Consider the following 15311-nt stretch of genomic DNA (forward strand, 5'->3'; position numbering starts at 1 on the left):
CCGGAGGATTTTCCTGCTTTACGTCCAAGCCACTTTTTGCGATTCGGCACTGTGCGACTTTAACTGACAATTGCGCGGTCATGCAACGCCGTACCCAAACGAAATTTACGTCCTTTTTTCCCCACAAACAGAGCTTTCTTTTGGCGGTATTTGGTCACCTCTGCGCTTTTCATTTTTTGCGATATTAATAAAAAAAAGCGACGATTTTGAAAAAATAACAATATTTTTCTACTTTGACAGTTACAAAATATCCGATATATTAAATTTTTGTCATATATTTAGGCCAAAATGTATTTAGCTACATGTCTTTGACAAAAAAATTCTCAATGAGCGTATTTTTAACCGCTTTAAGACCGGAAGATTTACCCCATTCCTGACCAGGCCATATTTTGCGATTCGGCACTGCGTGAATTTAACGGACAATTGCGCAGTCGTGCGATGCTGTACACAAATTACATGTATGTCCTTTTTTTTCCCCACAAATAGAGCTTTCTTTTGGTGGTATTTGATCACCTGTGTGATTTTTACTTTTTGCGCTATAAACAAAAAAAGAGCGATAATTTTGAAAAAATAACAACAATATTTTTCACATTTTTTTTTATATGAAATTCCCCCCCCAAAAAAATGTAAAAATCTAAATTTTTTAACATTTTAGGCCAATTTGTTTTCTGCTACATATTTTTGGTAAAAAAAAATCACAATAAGCGTATTTTGATTGGTTTGCGCAAAAGTTAAAAACCAATCGCAGCTACTAACTACGGGAAATTTATGTCATATTTTTTATTTTTTTTTTTAACTAGTAATGGCGGCGATCTGCTTTTTTTTTTGCCGGACTGCGACATTGCAGCGGACAGGTCGGACCCTTGACTAACATTTTTGACACTTTTGGGGGTACCAGTGACATTACTACAGTAATCAGTGCTATAAATATGCACTGTTACTGTAAAAATGACACTGGCAGGGAAGGGTTTAACTTTTATTGGTGATCAAGGGGTTAATGTATGCCTGGTGCTTACTGACGTGTGTGGGGGGAGGTGACTGAGTGACACAGGCACAGATCGCAGGTTCAGCTATGCTGAATTCTGTAATCTGTTCCTGTCTGTCACTTAGGAGATCCCCCGACGATCAGGGAAGAGCAGTGGTGATCACCGCCTCTCCTCCCCTGGCCGGACTCCCGCTGTGTCTGAATGCAGCGGGAGCGAGCCTCCAGTGGTGCGCGCACGGCGCCCACTAGGGGAGGAGTCCAGCGACGTAGACCTACGTCGCTGGACGATAACGTACCACTTTGCCGCAGTACCCTCAACGTGAGCGGTCGGCAAGTGGTTAAAGCGGAACGTCACTGCATCTGAGCACCACAAACCAAAAACACTATTTAATTCATTTTTAATATTCAAAGCAAACGCCCAAATCCATCCATGTCTCTGTACTTTATTTTATTGAGAAATAATTTCGAAAAACACCTCTAGCATTTTTGGTCGTGGCCATCTTGAGTAAGGGCAAATGATTAATGTAGCATTTACTTCTGGAATCCATCTGCCCTTAGTTCAAGCATGCCTGCAGGGGAGGTGCATAGCTGGGAAAACCTTTCCTCCTCTCCTCCCCTCCCCCTCCTGAATACTCCTGGAATTTATGATGTAATTTGCCTAGGCAAGAAACCAGGGAGTAACTGAAGAAATGTAAAAAGAAAAGATTACAATAAGTAAATATGATCTTCTTTCCTATCTCATTATTGAGGATTAAAATAAACAATGTTGGTTGGGAGAGTGAAGTTCCATTTGACCTCCAGAAGGTTTACCCCCCTTCATGACCAGGCCATTCTTTGTGATATGGCACTGTTACTTTAACTGATATTTGCGTGGTCGTGTGATGCTGTACCCAAATATTTGTATTTGATCACCTCTGCGGTTTTTATTTTTTGCACTATAAAGAAAAAAAACAAAACCTTTCTGCTATAAAAAAAAAATTGAAACATCTAATTTCTTCATGAATTTAGACCAATATGTATTCTGCTACATATTTTTGGTAAGAACCAAAAATCCCATTAAACGAATCTTAAATAGTTTGCGCAAAAGTTATAGTGTGTATAAACTAGGGTTCGACCGATTTATCGGAGGGCCGATATTCACTATTCCGGATATATCGGTATCGGCCCCAGGACTTGCCGATATTACGATATTGTCGTGACGTCATTGCGTATGTTGCACCATGCGTCTCCGTGCACTGGGCCTAACCTTCTGCCTTCTTAGGCCGCCTCCCTCGCCTTGGAAAGCCTCGTCTGGAGTCGGGAGTCTCTCGGGAGTGTATAACACAGCCATACACCCACCCACAGCAGCCCGGTGCCTACCAGCCACCCACACCCACAGGCCCTGTGCCAGTCAGCCAGCCAGCCATGGGCCCTGTACCAGCCAGCCACCCACAGGCACTGTACCAGCCAGCCACCCACAGGCACTGTACCAGCCAGCCACCCACAGACTCTGTACCAGCCAGCCAGCCACCCACAGCCCCTGTGCCAGACAGCCAGCCACCCGCCACAGGGTGCCAGACAGCCAGCCACCCGCCACAGGGTGCCAGACAGCCAGCCAACCACCACCACAGAGTGCCAGCAAGCCAGCCACCCACCATCACAGGGTGCCAGCAGGCCAGCCACCCACCACCACAGGGTGTCAACAAGCCAGCTACCCACCACCACACGGTGCCAGCCAGCAGCCACCCACCACAGGGTGCTAGCCAGCCATCCACCACAGGGTGCCAGCAAACCAGCCACCCACCCACCACCACAGGGTGCCAGCAAGCCAGCCAGCCACCACAGGGTGCCAACAAGCCAACCACCCACCACGGGGTGTTGGGGAGGGGCACGGACGGAGCACTGCACACACCGACAGACAGCAGGTGGATGCAGGTGGCTAGAGGCTGACCAGTGATTCTACTACACCACTACGATACAGTTTCTGATATTGGATTGCTATTCATAGATTGGTGCACTCACAGCACCAACAGTGTGTGAGTAAATTTATTGCTTTTATATAATAAATAAAAATAAAAAAAAACGGGTTTCAGCACTGTTGAGTTTCTTTTCCCCTGTGTATGATATCTTCAGTGTTTGCAACAAAGAGCGATCCCTGAGGTAGGATCCCCACTTGGGGGGATTAGAAGATTGTTCCTAGCCTAGGAAGGCTCTATGCGTTTTCTGACCAAGCTTAATCGCAAGCTCACATAAATTGAGGAGAGGACCCAGCAACGAGGGGGTGCGCGGTCTAGGTGTACTTTCACTGGAACGCTGTTTGAAGCACATCGTCACTTTGTATTTCTTTTTGAGCTTGATATTGGCTCATCTACAGCACTACTGGCATGTTTTGGAGAAAGGATTGTTTGTGAGAGTTTATATTTATATGGACTTTTTTCTGCACTATATTATATGGACTTTTTTCACTGCACAATATAGTTATTTAGGTATTTTTATATGTAATATAGATGTATAATTCTACATTTGTTATTTAGCACATATTCATACGTTGGAGGTTTACGTATTTTTCAAGCACTTTATTGCACAGTTAAAATACAGCCTATATTTATATTTATTGCGGGGCATTATTTGGGATTACCCACCACAGGGTGCCAGCCACCCACCACAGGGTGCCAGCCAGCCAGCCACCCACCACAGGGTGCCAGACAGCCAGTCACCCACCATCACAGGGTGCCAGCCACCCACCACAGGGTGCCAGACATCCAGCCAGCCACCACAGGGTTCCAGCAAGCCAACCACCCACAACAGGGTGTCAACAAGCCAACCACCTACCACAGGGTGCCAGCCAGCCATCTGGGAAAGCAGAATGCTGCAAAAAGAGAAAAATGTCCAAAAAGACAACGGACAGAAGAGAAACTTCTTAGTGGTCAAATAGATGCCATGTTCAGTGTTTTAATTGGGGCCTCATGCTGAGGATTCTTCTGAATCTGCAATAATGACCCTGGATGATGAACTTCATCTCTATTTGAAGGAACCAGTAATAGACAGAAGAAGTGATCCTCTTCAGTGGTGGAAAGAAAATGAGGCACGCTACAAAAGACTTTCTTCTTATGCTAGAAGAGACCTTTCTGCTCCTCCTTCCTCAGTACCAAGTGAGCGTGTTTTTAGTGAAGTGGCAGCAATTTATGAAAAAAAAACAGAAACCGTTTAACTGGTGAACATGCTGAAATGTTATGCTTTCTGCACTATAATATTGTTCTACTTAACTAGGATTATTGAAAGTGAGTAGTACTAGTGTCCAGTCCACTGTCTTTTGCGCTGCAGCTACTAGATTTATTCATTGCAGACAGTGAGTGCACTACTGCAGCAGTTTATGCAAATTTTGTTTTGGGAAGCCTTTAATTATTTTCCCAGCACTTTATTTTTCACAGTTGTCTACTCTTCTAGGACTCTTTCGCTTACATGATGTGAAACTGATGTACCTGCAAGTGAAAGCTGTGCGGTTTTCCTATCAGTTTTCATGCAGGTAAGGTGTGAAGAACGAGCCTTTAACGTTAAAAATGTTAATAAACAAGCATTAACATGTTCAGTACCAGATTTGTGTCAAAAAGTTTCTTTTTTTCCCTAAACTTTAAATGTACAAAATATCGGGCGATACTGATACTTTGTGACCCAAATATCGGTATCGGTATCAGCCCTGAAAAAAACCATATCAATCTATCCCTTGTATAAACTATAGGATATTTTTACATATTATTATTATTATTATTATTATTTATTTTTTTACTACTAATGGTGGCGATCAGCAACTTAAAGCGGGACTGCGATATTATGGTGGACAAATTGGACACCTAACTGACACTTTTTAGGGGCCAGTGACACTAATACAGTGATCAGTGCTAAAAAAAAAATGCTGGTGGAGGGAGGTGCTTGAACTAGGGGAAGGCATGGATCTGTGTCCCTGCTTTGCAGGAACACAGGATCCATGCCTTCTGTGCTGACACAATGGCGATCTGCCTTGTTTACATAGGCAGAAGGCCGTTCTACCTCTGTACCGAAGCATGGGTGGGTGCCTGCAGACATCAAATCGTCGTACCCACAAATCAGCTCATGCTGTGTATAATCACAGCGGGAGTGGGCAGCCAGCAGCATGTACGTGGGCCCCCGACCCGGAAGTGCTGGATCACGTACTAGGGATGTGATCTTGCACAGAAGAGCTGCCTTTCCGCCGTATATGTAAGTTATACGGTCAGCAACCAGTAAATCATACATTAATAAGTTTGGTTTAGACAAAATAAAAGGCACAATGCCTTTTTCACAAGGTGCATGCTAAAACGTACGCCCATTGAGGGCCGTGTTTATCTTCACGGGGATGCACATGTTCAGTGTATTTTGACAATGTGACTCAGGATATTCAAGGTAGAGATGTGACCACTGCTGGAGTATATAACACTTGTGCCAGTTTTTTTTATCGGTTAATTAAGTTTGAGCTTTCATTAATTTCCCCAGTTCGTCTCAATGAGATAAACATAGAAAAGCATTAAATGCCAGCAGCACGGCTCCACAAGCTGCCTGGTGAGAACTGCCATATTCATCCCTAACTCAATTTGGAAGATATTTGTGAAGATCACTACCATTTATTCATCCTTTGCTGAAACCATGAGATACAGTTCTCTGAGTGATCCATTAACCCCTGAGGTTGCAAAGTCGGTTATGTAGTTTTATAAGACCGCAGAAAGAATATTCCAAACTCTGGTCTGTCTGACATGTTGGAATCAGGATCAGTGAATCCCAACTGTCTTTATTCATAGGTAAAAGCAACATTTCTAGATATTTGAAAAGGTTTCAGGAGATGGGAAAGAATGAACGTGTTTAGTTTTTTTGCGTATGGGACCCCATAAATGAATTTTTTTTTTTTTTTCCAAAAAATTTTATTGAAACATTATTAAAGCAAATGTACAATACATCAGATAGCCAAAAAACACATTAAGTGAAGGAACAATAACAGGAGCCAGAAGAACATGGTACTAGACGAGACGGGGTGAAACAGACCCGAACTCGGTCGCTTAAGAAAACACAGAAACATTCTTGACGGTTATGAGTTTGCAATGGTAAAACCACAATCGTACTGAAGCCATGTGGGTGACTGTAATACTAAGGGCTAAGGGTTTGTCCCCTGGGCCACAGCAGCGACAACCTCTGCAAAAACATGGAGGCAGTGGGAAAGAGAGCAAATGTGGGCGGAGGCGGTGCCACCTGTGTACCGACACCCCCAACGGGGAAGTTGCTGTGTCCGAGCACAGGGGGCAGTCACCATTCAGGTATAGTACCCAAGCTAGGGCAGATCGGCAAAAACTGGCCAACAGGGACCATCAGCGAGGGAAGAGTGCGGCGGCCCATAGGCGATACGGGTCTGTCAGGGAGGGGCAGAGAGGGAGGAGGGGGAGGAAATGGGAGAGGGGGGATGGAAGAGGGGAAGGGAGGGAGGGAGAACTGGGGGGGGGGGGAAGTGAGAAAGGGTGTGAAGGAATAGAGGGTTACTACAGAGGAGCCGACAGTGAAGTATAGCAAATTGTAGCAGCTAACCCTGAGGGGAGAATGCCAAACATCAAATACCGACTTAGGGAAGGGAGCGTCGGGTGATGGTGTCAGGTTATGGGGCAGCACTAAGACTCTGAAATTCTGGTAGGGTTGTGAAATGTATCCAAGGTGCCCATGATTTATAGTATTTGTCAGTGGTGTCTTTGGCCTGGGCGACAATGTCTTCCATCTCCGCAACTCTTTTTCACTAGATTTAGCCATTGGGCGACTGTGGGAGGGGTGGTGGACAACCAGTGGCAGGGTACACACATCCTGGCTGCGTTTATGAGGTGTAAAGTTCAGAGAGGGACTCCCTTGATATTCGGGTCCTCCTGAATTTGGCGTAGCAAAGGTTCCAGAGTGAGAATATAAATCAGGGGGGACAGGGGACAACCCTGTCTTGTCCCATTCGACACGGACAAGGCGTCCGCGAGGGTGCCATTCACTCGAACTCTGGCCGTAGGAGTATAATAAAGGATCGAGGCATATTGTAAAAATCGGCCTGTCATGCCCAGAGCCTTGAGAGTTTTCGTCCTATAGTCCCAGGCAACCCTGTTGAACGCCTTTTCCGCGTCGAGCGAGAGGAAAAAGCAAGGGGTGTTGGTAGTGGTGAGAGATGGAGATGAAGGGCTTTGGTGGTGTTATATCTCGCTTTTCGACCGGGGACGAACCCAACTTGTTGAGGGAGATAACGCCAGGGACAGAAGGGAGGAGGCAATTGGCTAGGACTTTGGCATACAATTTCACGTTGAGGAGTGATATGGGTCGATAATTGGGGACTAGGGATGCATCCCTGTCTGGTTTAGGGATAACCGTGATATGTGCCTCCAGGAAATCCGGACCAAGGGAATCCATGTCAGGGAAAGCATTGAACGCATTCACCATATGTGGTACTAGGAGATCCTGGAAGGTCTTGTAATAGCCTACTGGGAGACCATCCGGGCCCGGGGATTTGCCCGGCTTGGATTGTTTCAGCGCCAGGAGGACCTCGTGCGACTTAATGGGAGCATCCAGATCTGCAAGGACATCGTCCGAAAGGGGAGAAGGGGAATGTTGACTTAAGAACTGCCGAATTGCGAGAAGTCTGGACTGCTGGGATCCCGGGGAGTCAGTCCCCGGCAAATTGTACAGTTTGGAGTAGTAGTCAACAAATTGGGCGGCAATATCAGGGTTTGAGACCAAAGATTTGCCGGAGGGGTCAGTGATAGAATGAATCGTGTTAGCCCTTTTTTTCTGAAGGGCTCTCGCTAAGAGCCTGCCCGATTTTTTTTTTTTTTTTTTTTTTTTTTTTTTTTTTTAAGCATGCTCGTAGAAGAAACCCCCGAGAAAGGGCAAATTTAAACTTCTAGGTTGCAGTAACAGATGAGTTAATGGGTGCATTACAGAAAATGCAATTTGCTTTAAAGAACGTCTGTGCTGAGAGAAATCTGTAGGCTGTCACTGCTGACCTAAAAGTGCTAGTTGATACTTTCTGAAGCACTAAGCCAGAGAGCTAGCATTTCCAGAAGGAACAGTTAGCAGTGGCAACCTACATATTTCTCTCTGTACAGGTCTCCTTCAAGGTACTGCCACTCCAAAAGGACATTAGCATGGGTTGAAGTTCCTAAAAATGCTTTTATATGCAATCTCAGATTCTCCTAATCTCCCAGTGCATTTTAATACATTATCATGGGTTGACCGTAGACTCGGGGGCCAGATTTAGACCTTGGTGGGCCCAGGGCACTTCAGGTTCAGAAAGCCCCTCATACAGAGTTGGGTTTTCATTTTCAATAACAATCGCGCATTTTCAAAATGCATGGCACCACGTCATTCTGAGGTCACACGTACACATATGCACTCAGTCATGAGCTACCTTCTTAAGAGTGTAAGTGCCGGTTCACACTACGTCGCTCCGAATTAGGGGGCGACCTGTGAAGTAGACTTCATAAAATGAATGTCTATGCAAGTCGCTCCAGGTCACCCCGAAGTAGTACAGGAACCTTTTTCTAAGTTGGAGCGACTTGTGTCGCTCCTATTAGAACGGTTCCTGTACCGAACAATGGGAGCGCGATGGACCGCGACTTGTCAGGCTGACAAGTCCCGGTCCAAGTCGGACTAGTGTGAATGGAGTCTCAGTGCTCTATGTTGTGGTTTGCTTGAGCTGCCAAAGGTTACTTTTAAAAATAATACAATATACCAGTCCAAAGCAAAACCTTTTACCAAGCATGGCAGGCAAAATATTACTTTCAAGGATTCAGTTAATATAAATTATACAAGAATAATATTTATTTTTTTTTTATTACGATTTTTATTTAAATTATTTTTATATACTTTTTTTATATTGTTTTGGTATAGAGGGTGGGCCCTTCTATTAGGGTGCCCTGGGCAGTTGACACTTTTTAATATTGTTTTGGTATAGAGGGGGCCCCTTCTATTAGGGTGCCCTGGGCAGTTGACCCTTTTGCCCCCTTATCAGTCCGGCACTGGATATACTACGTTTTCCTAGTCTAAAAGCCAGACATACAGCACATTCACCGTGTGTGTTACTATGCAATCGTGCAATGCAGGATAATGCAAAAAAGCAATGTGCTGTATCTTTGAATCTGTTGTAAACCAAATTATATTTACATATACTTATCTGTAGAGATGGACAGTGACAAGTAGGTAATCAGATCCCAGAGTCACTCACTAGGACCTGTTGTTGTCTTGCTCATTGAAAGCTTTTTCTTTATATGTCAGATTAATACATTCACATGTTCAAGTGTTCATTCTTTTATAGTAAGGCTTCCGCAGTAAAGATTGCTTAGCTCTGTCAAAAATTTAGCATGTTAATTAATCCCCTAGCTTCTTTGTTCATGTAGAGGTGATTTTCTGCATTGCAGCTTTATTGGCAACAAAGGGGTTACACCAGCCTGGCAGCATGTGCAGCTTATACTGGAGCAACAGCGGGCTACCATGCTGTCACTACATTATATATGAGCTCTGATTGGAATTAAACTGTTTCTGGCTTTTTTCACTTCTCAGGCTGGTAAAGGCAGGGCTTCTTTGATTGGATGAAGCAGCCAACGAGCACCACCCTGCCAGTATCCGATCCTGCCTGCAGCACCAGCCTTCCCATCCATCCACTGGCTTACTGCAGGGACATTGTGCTTCTAAGCTGCCTGCAACACCACACCTTCTCCCTGCACAGGTAACCTTCCAAGGATGTTAGGTATCTGCTGGAAAGCCTAAAATCTGTCAGAATTTTCTTGCTAGCCTCATACTAATGTGTTCTCTTATTTGTTTTTTAATCAGAAACATATTGAACATCTCACAATATGTAATAGAAAATAGAAACTGTGGAAAAGCTTAAATTGTGCTAATACTTCTTTTTATTAGTATTTTTATTAATGTCAGATACATACAAATATCTTCGAACAGTTTACACTAGTTTTTTTTTTACTGTGTGTTGTTTTTTTTTTTTTTTTTTTTTTTTTTTTTTTTAGCTACCAAAACAGAAGATGAGCCGTGGATATTCAGAAAACAATAATTTCCCATATGACAATAACCAGATGGTTTTGGATATGATTTTATATTCCCTGGTGGGGGTCCCTCAGCCTATTAATTGGGACAGTGTGGCAAGGCTTGTTCCAGGATACACATCCAAAGAGGTAAGCGGATTGTGTGTGTGTGAGTATGTTTATGTGTGTTTGTTTGGATGTGTGTATGAATATATGTTTTAGGTGTGTATTTGTTACAAGAACATGATTTTTATCATATTGCCATAGGCGTGCGCACAGGGTGTGCCTGGGCACACCCTAATCACCCTGTGTGGTGCAGATTCCCAGAGTTTAAACCCCTAATATTTCACAAAAGTCCCCTAATGGGGCTCCTAAAAAAAAAAAAAAAATTGTAAAAAAAAAAATAAATAAAATTGTAAAAAATAATTAAAAATAAAATAATCGAAATAAAAACTACTGACGCTGCCCTACTGACACCGTCCGCTGCTCTGACACCGTCAGTATTCTGTATATATACACATGCATGTGTTTGAGCTTTGAGGTGTACACACTATTGCAATAGGCTGTGCACGTATATATATATATATATATATATATATATATATATATATATATATATATATATATATATATATATATATATATATATTGCAGTTTTCCCTACATGAAATTAAATAAAGGATTCTGTTGCTGTTACGTTGTAAATAACCACTACGAAATTGCCAAACCTATGAAATAAAAAAAAAAAAACAATCGAGGACCACCAAATCTGTGGATCAGAGTGTGGTTAGAATGATGTTCCTTTTACTTCTGTGCCTCCAGTCCAGATCATCAGCTTTATAGTCTGGTTTAAATCACACCTTATGGCTCGTTTCCACTGAGCGGTACGGTTCGGTGCGGTATGCTATTTTTGCAGTTTCTATTGTGAATGGTACCCTAATTCCGAACCGTACCGTACCACTTTTTTGGGACCCTTTCGTTGGGGTACCAAGCACATTAGTACCATACCAACAGGGTGGAGCTACACTCTGCAGAACTTTGATTGGTTGACAGAGAATCGTCTATCACAGCTTTCCTGCTACACCACGCCTATCATGAAAGGGTACTATTGGCAGTGGAAACGCAAGGTGTACCGTACCGTACTGAACCGAATCGTACCGTACCACTCAGTGGAAACGAGGCATAAGTGCGCTATTCTACTACCAGCCAGAACTAGTTGTTGGTTACAAAGACTTGTGTAGGGTGTCTAGCTGACTGGCTGCAGCACAGCTTTCAGAGGGCAGCAGTGTACTGTGACCTGAAGTTTCCAAATGAACATCTCTGGAGGCATCCAGATGAGCACATCACTGCTTTTATCCAGAAATTGTGACCCTAGAATATTTCCACATTCAGAAATTCTACCACTTGCTGTCAATATTATGTACTGCTCAAATTCTCAATAGCTAAAGAATCAATCCAGGACCATCAAAACTGTGGATCAGAGTGACGTTCGTATGATGCTCTAAGCACTTACATTTTTGGCTCTGATTCAGATTGTCAGCTGTATAGTTTGGGTGAAACCACACCTTTGTGCACTACTCAGCAAGCAGTTTGTTGCCAGCTCCAAAAATTTCTATGGAGTGTTTCCCTACAACGAGCTGGCTGCAGCACAACTTTCAGAGTGGAGCCATGCATTGAGATCTGAACTTTCCAACTGTATACTTCTACAAGTTAACAGGTGAGAACCTCGCTGCCTTCATCCAGATATTGTAACCCCAGAATACGTCCATTTCTAGAAAAATATACAGCTGGTTGTTGTCAATAGTATGCTCTGCTCAAAATACTGAATAACAAAATTTTGCCCCAACCAATTTAGGTTAGTTAGATTGATTAAAATGGGACAGGGTTAAAACTTGCCATTTTTATTTCTGTTCATGCTCTCGTTGGAGAGGACTTCCCCACACATTTTATACTAGTAGCCAGCAAGACCGGAAGTGATGATAATACTCTTCAACAAGGACACAAAATCAACAAAAAACAGCAACATGGGAAGTTGGGGAAAACTCTTCAACATACACATAGAAAGCAAAAAAACACTTTTTAATAAGGTGGAGGTTAAAAAATCTGTCAGTTTCCTGCACCATTGCCTGGAAGGATACCCTCACATTGATCACTAAGATGGGAATTTAGAGGAAATCTTCCCAACTGGGAAACAGACACCCATAAACTGGGAAACAGACACCCATAAACTGGGAAACAGACACCCATAAACTGGGAAACAGACACCCATAAACTGGGAAACAGACACCCAAAAAAAAACACATAAACCTATTTATTTTGTATCTTTCTTCCTTGTGCATCAATGCTTCTGATATGTGTGTTCTCTTGCATACTATAGTCCAACTTTGTTCTTTTTTTTTTTATTATTTTTACATTGTACTGCACAGCCATTTAAAAAAAAAAAAAAATACAGCAAACAATATTTCAGGATGATTAGCACAGAACTGATGTAAACCTGTATGACGTCTATCTTATATGGTGCATTTGCTTTTTAGACATTGGGACAGAACTGATTTTAGTAATTATTGCAGTACACAATGCCCTGCTGTATTTAGTTTTAGGGTTACAAGGAGGGTTGGTGTGATGGGGTCCTTCACACCAACCCTCCATGTAGCCCTAAAACTAATGACCACAATAACCTTCACCTTGACCTTAATTAAAAACATTATGCTAAAATGTAACCTTTTATACTAACTCCAAATAAGCTACACACTAATGCTTTTACTTGCCCTCCTTGTAAGCTTAACACTAATCCTTATACCAGCCCTCCCTGTAACCCTAACACTTAAGCTGGCCATAAATTATACAACTTTCTTATTCAATTTCCTTAGATTTACCTTCAACTATGTTGTGTAAAAGGCCTGCCTGATTGCATACAAATTGAAAGTGTCTAGGTTTGACCTCATTTATATATGGTTTTGGTAAATCTAAAGGAAAATTGTACAAGAAAATGTATGGCCAGCCTAACTCCTATGCTAACTCTCCATGAAAGGTAAATTATAACCCTTTAACTAACCCTCCTTGTAACTCTAACACTGACCTTTTATACTAATCCTCCCTATAAGCTTAACACTAACCCTTCTACCAACCCTCTCTGTAACCCCAACACTGACTCTTCCAAATTTAAAAATGACCCCCTTGTTTAAAGTGTTGGGATCCCCTGTGCCAATGACAAACCTAATGCTGATGGTCTTTATTGTTTATGTAATTGCAGCAAAAGTTGACCCACACCAGGAACTTTAAAAAGTAACGTGGCCATTTTTTTTCAGTTGTTATGCTATGCTGCTTGTTTATGGGAAAACATAGCTAGTACATTTTGAAGCTCTTGGAGCAGGACAACTGTTGCTGCAATATGTTGTGATTACCCAAAGGATGTTAGTGAGTTGGTGACTACGGCTCAAGGCACTCTATTGAGAATGCTTGGTGTGCATTCTGGGATTTAGTGGATCATTATTTTTGGGATAAAATATATGCTTCAAAACGTCAGTAACGGTAAATTAAAAAATGCTTAGCAGAGTGCGCTAGTGATTAACCTGAGCACTAATTTGTTGAAAATGAGATATTAATGGATTAAGAAAAACCATAATTTTTTTCTGTTTGCTGTCACTTAGCTAGAAGAAGATGCAAAGCCTCACACTGTTCTAGAATTTTAGGAGATCGGTTTCTTTTATTCTAGTGATACTGTTGGCAGTGAGTCATTTGAGTGTGATGGCTCTGGTCCTGCAGGTGGCTGATTTCCCACTGTGTGCATCTTTTGTCAAATGAGTCATAGGTCTAATAAAAAGCTACACATTTGGATCTAATAAAAGGCTGCACATTTGGGTCTGATAAAAGGCTGAACATTTGTACAGAACCAGCACTAAGTAGAGCTGTATAATGCTAGAGCAAGGGGAAAAGAGGTAACTGCAACAACCAATTAGATTCCGGATCTCATATAGTTATATGAATGACAGTAATTCAAAATCTAAGCATAGATATGTATGATATAATGTACAAATAAAAGCTCCTGTATGGCAGTCGAAGTTCCAAATTCAATTAGTGTGTATGTATAATATCATGCACAAGCTTAACAAAGTAAGAAAAAAATGTTACTTCCCTTTGAGTGGGCTTTAGTGCTTGGGAGGCGAAGCAGCTGTTGTATCATGTGATCACTGGAATTGGCTCCTGCAGTAGTTATATGATTGAGAGCTCATGCCGCTTGTGGACGACAGCTCGGTTAGTGTGCTGGGAGAGCGCAGTGAGCACGCTGTCAGCACACTACCTATTGTCCTTGTGAGCACATGTGTGGCGGTTGGGTGTTAAAGCCCACCTTTTCTTGCGTTATGCAGTCTGCAAGAGGTTAATTTCCCTGACTGAGCCAAAATCTCCTTTATTTGTGTCTCACATGCTCCATCTTCCAGACACTGCAGCAGACAGTGGGAGGGTTTCAGAAATTGAGGCAGTCCTGCCAATCCAGTGACAATACTGATAGTCACACCACCTGCAACATTTTTTTATCCCAATGTAGTGCAAGCAAGCACAGCCCACATGAGAGTGACAGCTCTGCTCAGAATCCAGGTGCAGTGCGGTATCATTGCCACCCTATCACAAGAGGCTGCATTAGGTTGGCTTCACTGACAGATTCAACAGGTATTTGTGGGGCTTTGCAGGGGCACTAAAGCCCTGTACACACGGGCCAAATGTTGGGAGACATCGGCCAGTTCAATAAAAACTGGCCAACATTTGGCAGGTGTGTATGCCAGTCGGTCCGAAAGAGGCTGGATTCTGTCTGTCAACTCAGCGCCTTGAAAAACTGCTAGTGTGTACCCAGCTTAAGAGAAAATTGTAAGTGCAAATGCACTTGAAGTAGTTAGGTGTTGCAGCATATATTTGTAATGGGAGGTCATAGTTCTTGTTTAATAGGGTGTAAAATATATATAGAAATATAAAATATTGCATCTAGTTTTTGTTTTTTTCTGCCAGGTCCTTGTTACAGAAGTTGTGCTGTGTCTAAATATGATTGTGCAGTCCAGAATGCACTAAAGTTAGAACCCAGTGCACTCAGCAATCAGCTTTCAGTAACAGACCCTCAATTCTGTGGGAGGACGCCTATTATGAGGCATATGGGTTTTACTCAACTATTACAGCACAGAATTTTGGAGAGAAGTGGCAGAAGCAGCATTTTCATTGGGAGGAAAAAAATACTTATTTTACAGCATTTCAAAGGCAAAATCAGCCACAGATTATGCTATGCAGAGGTGCCTGACTTT

General features: G+C 42.7%; 1 protein-coding gene across 5 annotated transcripts in view; it reads left to right on the top strand.

Annotated features, from left to right (window-relative positions):
- The window catches only part of SANBR (SANT and BTB domain regulator of CSR), a 90465-nt gene that overhangs the window by 20650 nt on the left and 54504 nt on the right, over nt 1-15311 (top strand). For all 5 annotated transcript variants that reach the window (XM_082248943.1, XM_082248945.1, XM_082248946.1 and 2 more), the window contains exons 2-3: nt 9548-9713; nt 10009-10173. In XM_082248943.1, the coding sequence (XP_082105069.1) occupies nt 10024-10173 (150 nt within the window). In that variant the 5' untranslated portion in view covers nt 9548-9713; nt 10009-10023. The remainder of the gene's footprint in view (nt 1-9547; nt 9714-10008; nt 10174-15311) is intronic.

The sequence above is a fragment of the Pelophylax lessonae genome, assembly GCF_965119305.1.
Source record: "Pelophylax lessonae genome assembly, chromosome: 3".
Taxonomy (NCBI): Eukaryota; Metazoa; Chordata; class Amphibia; order Anura; family Ranidae; genus Pelophylax; species Pelophylax lessonae.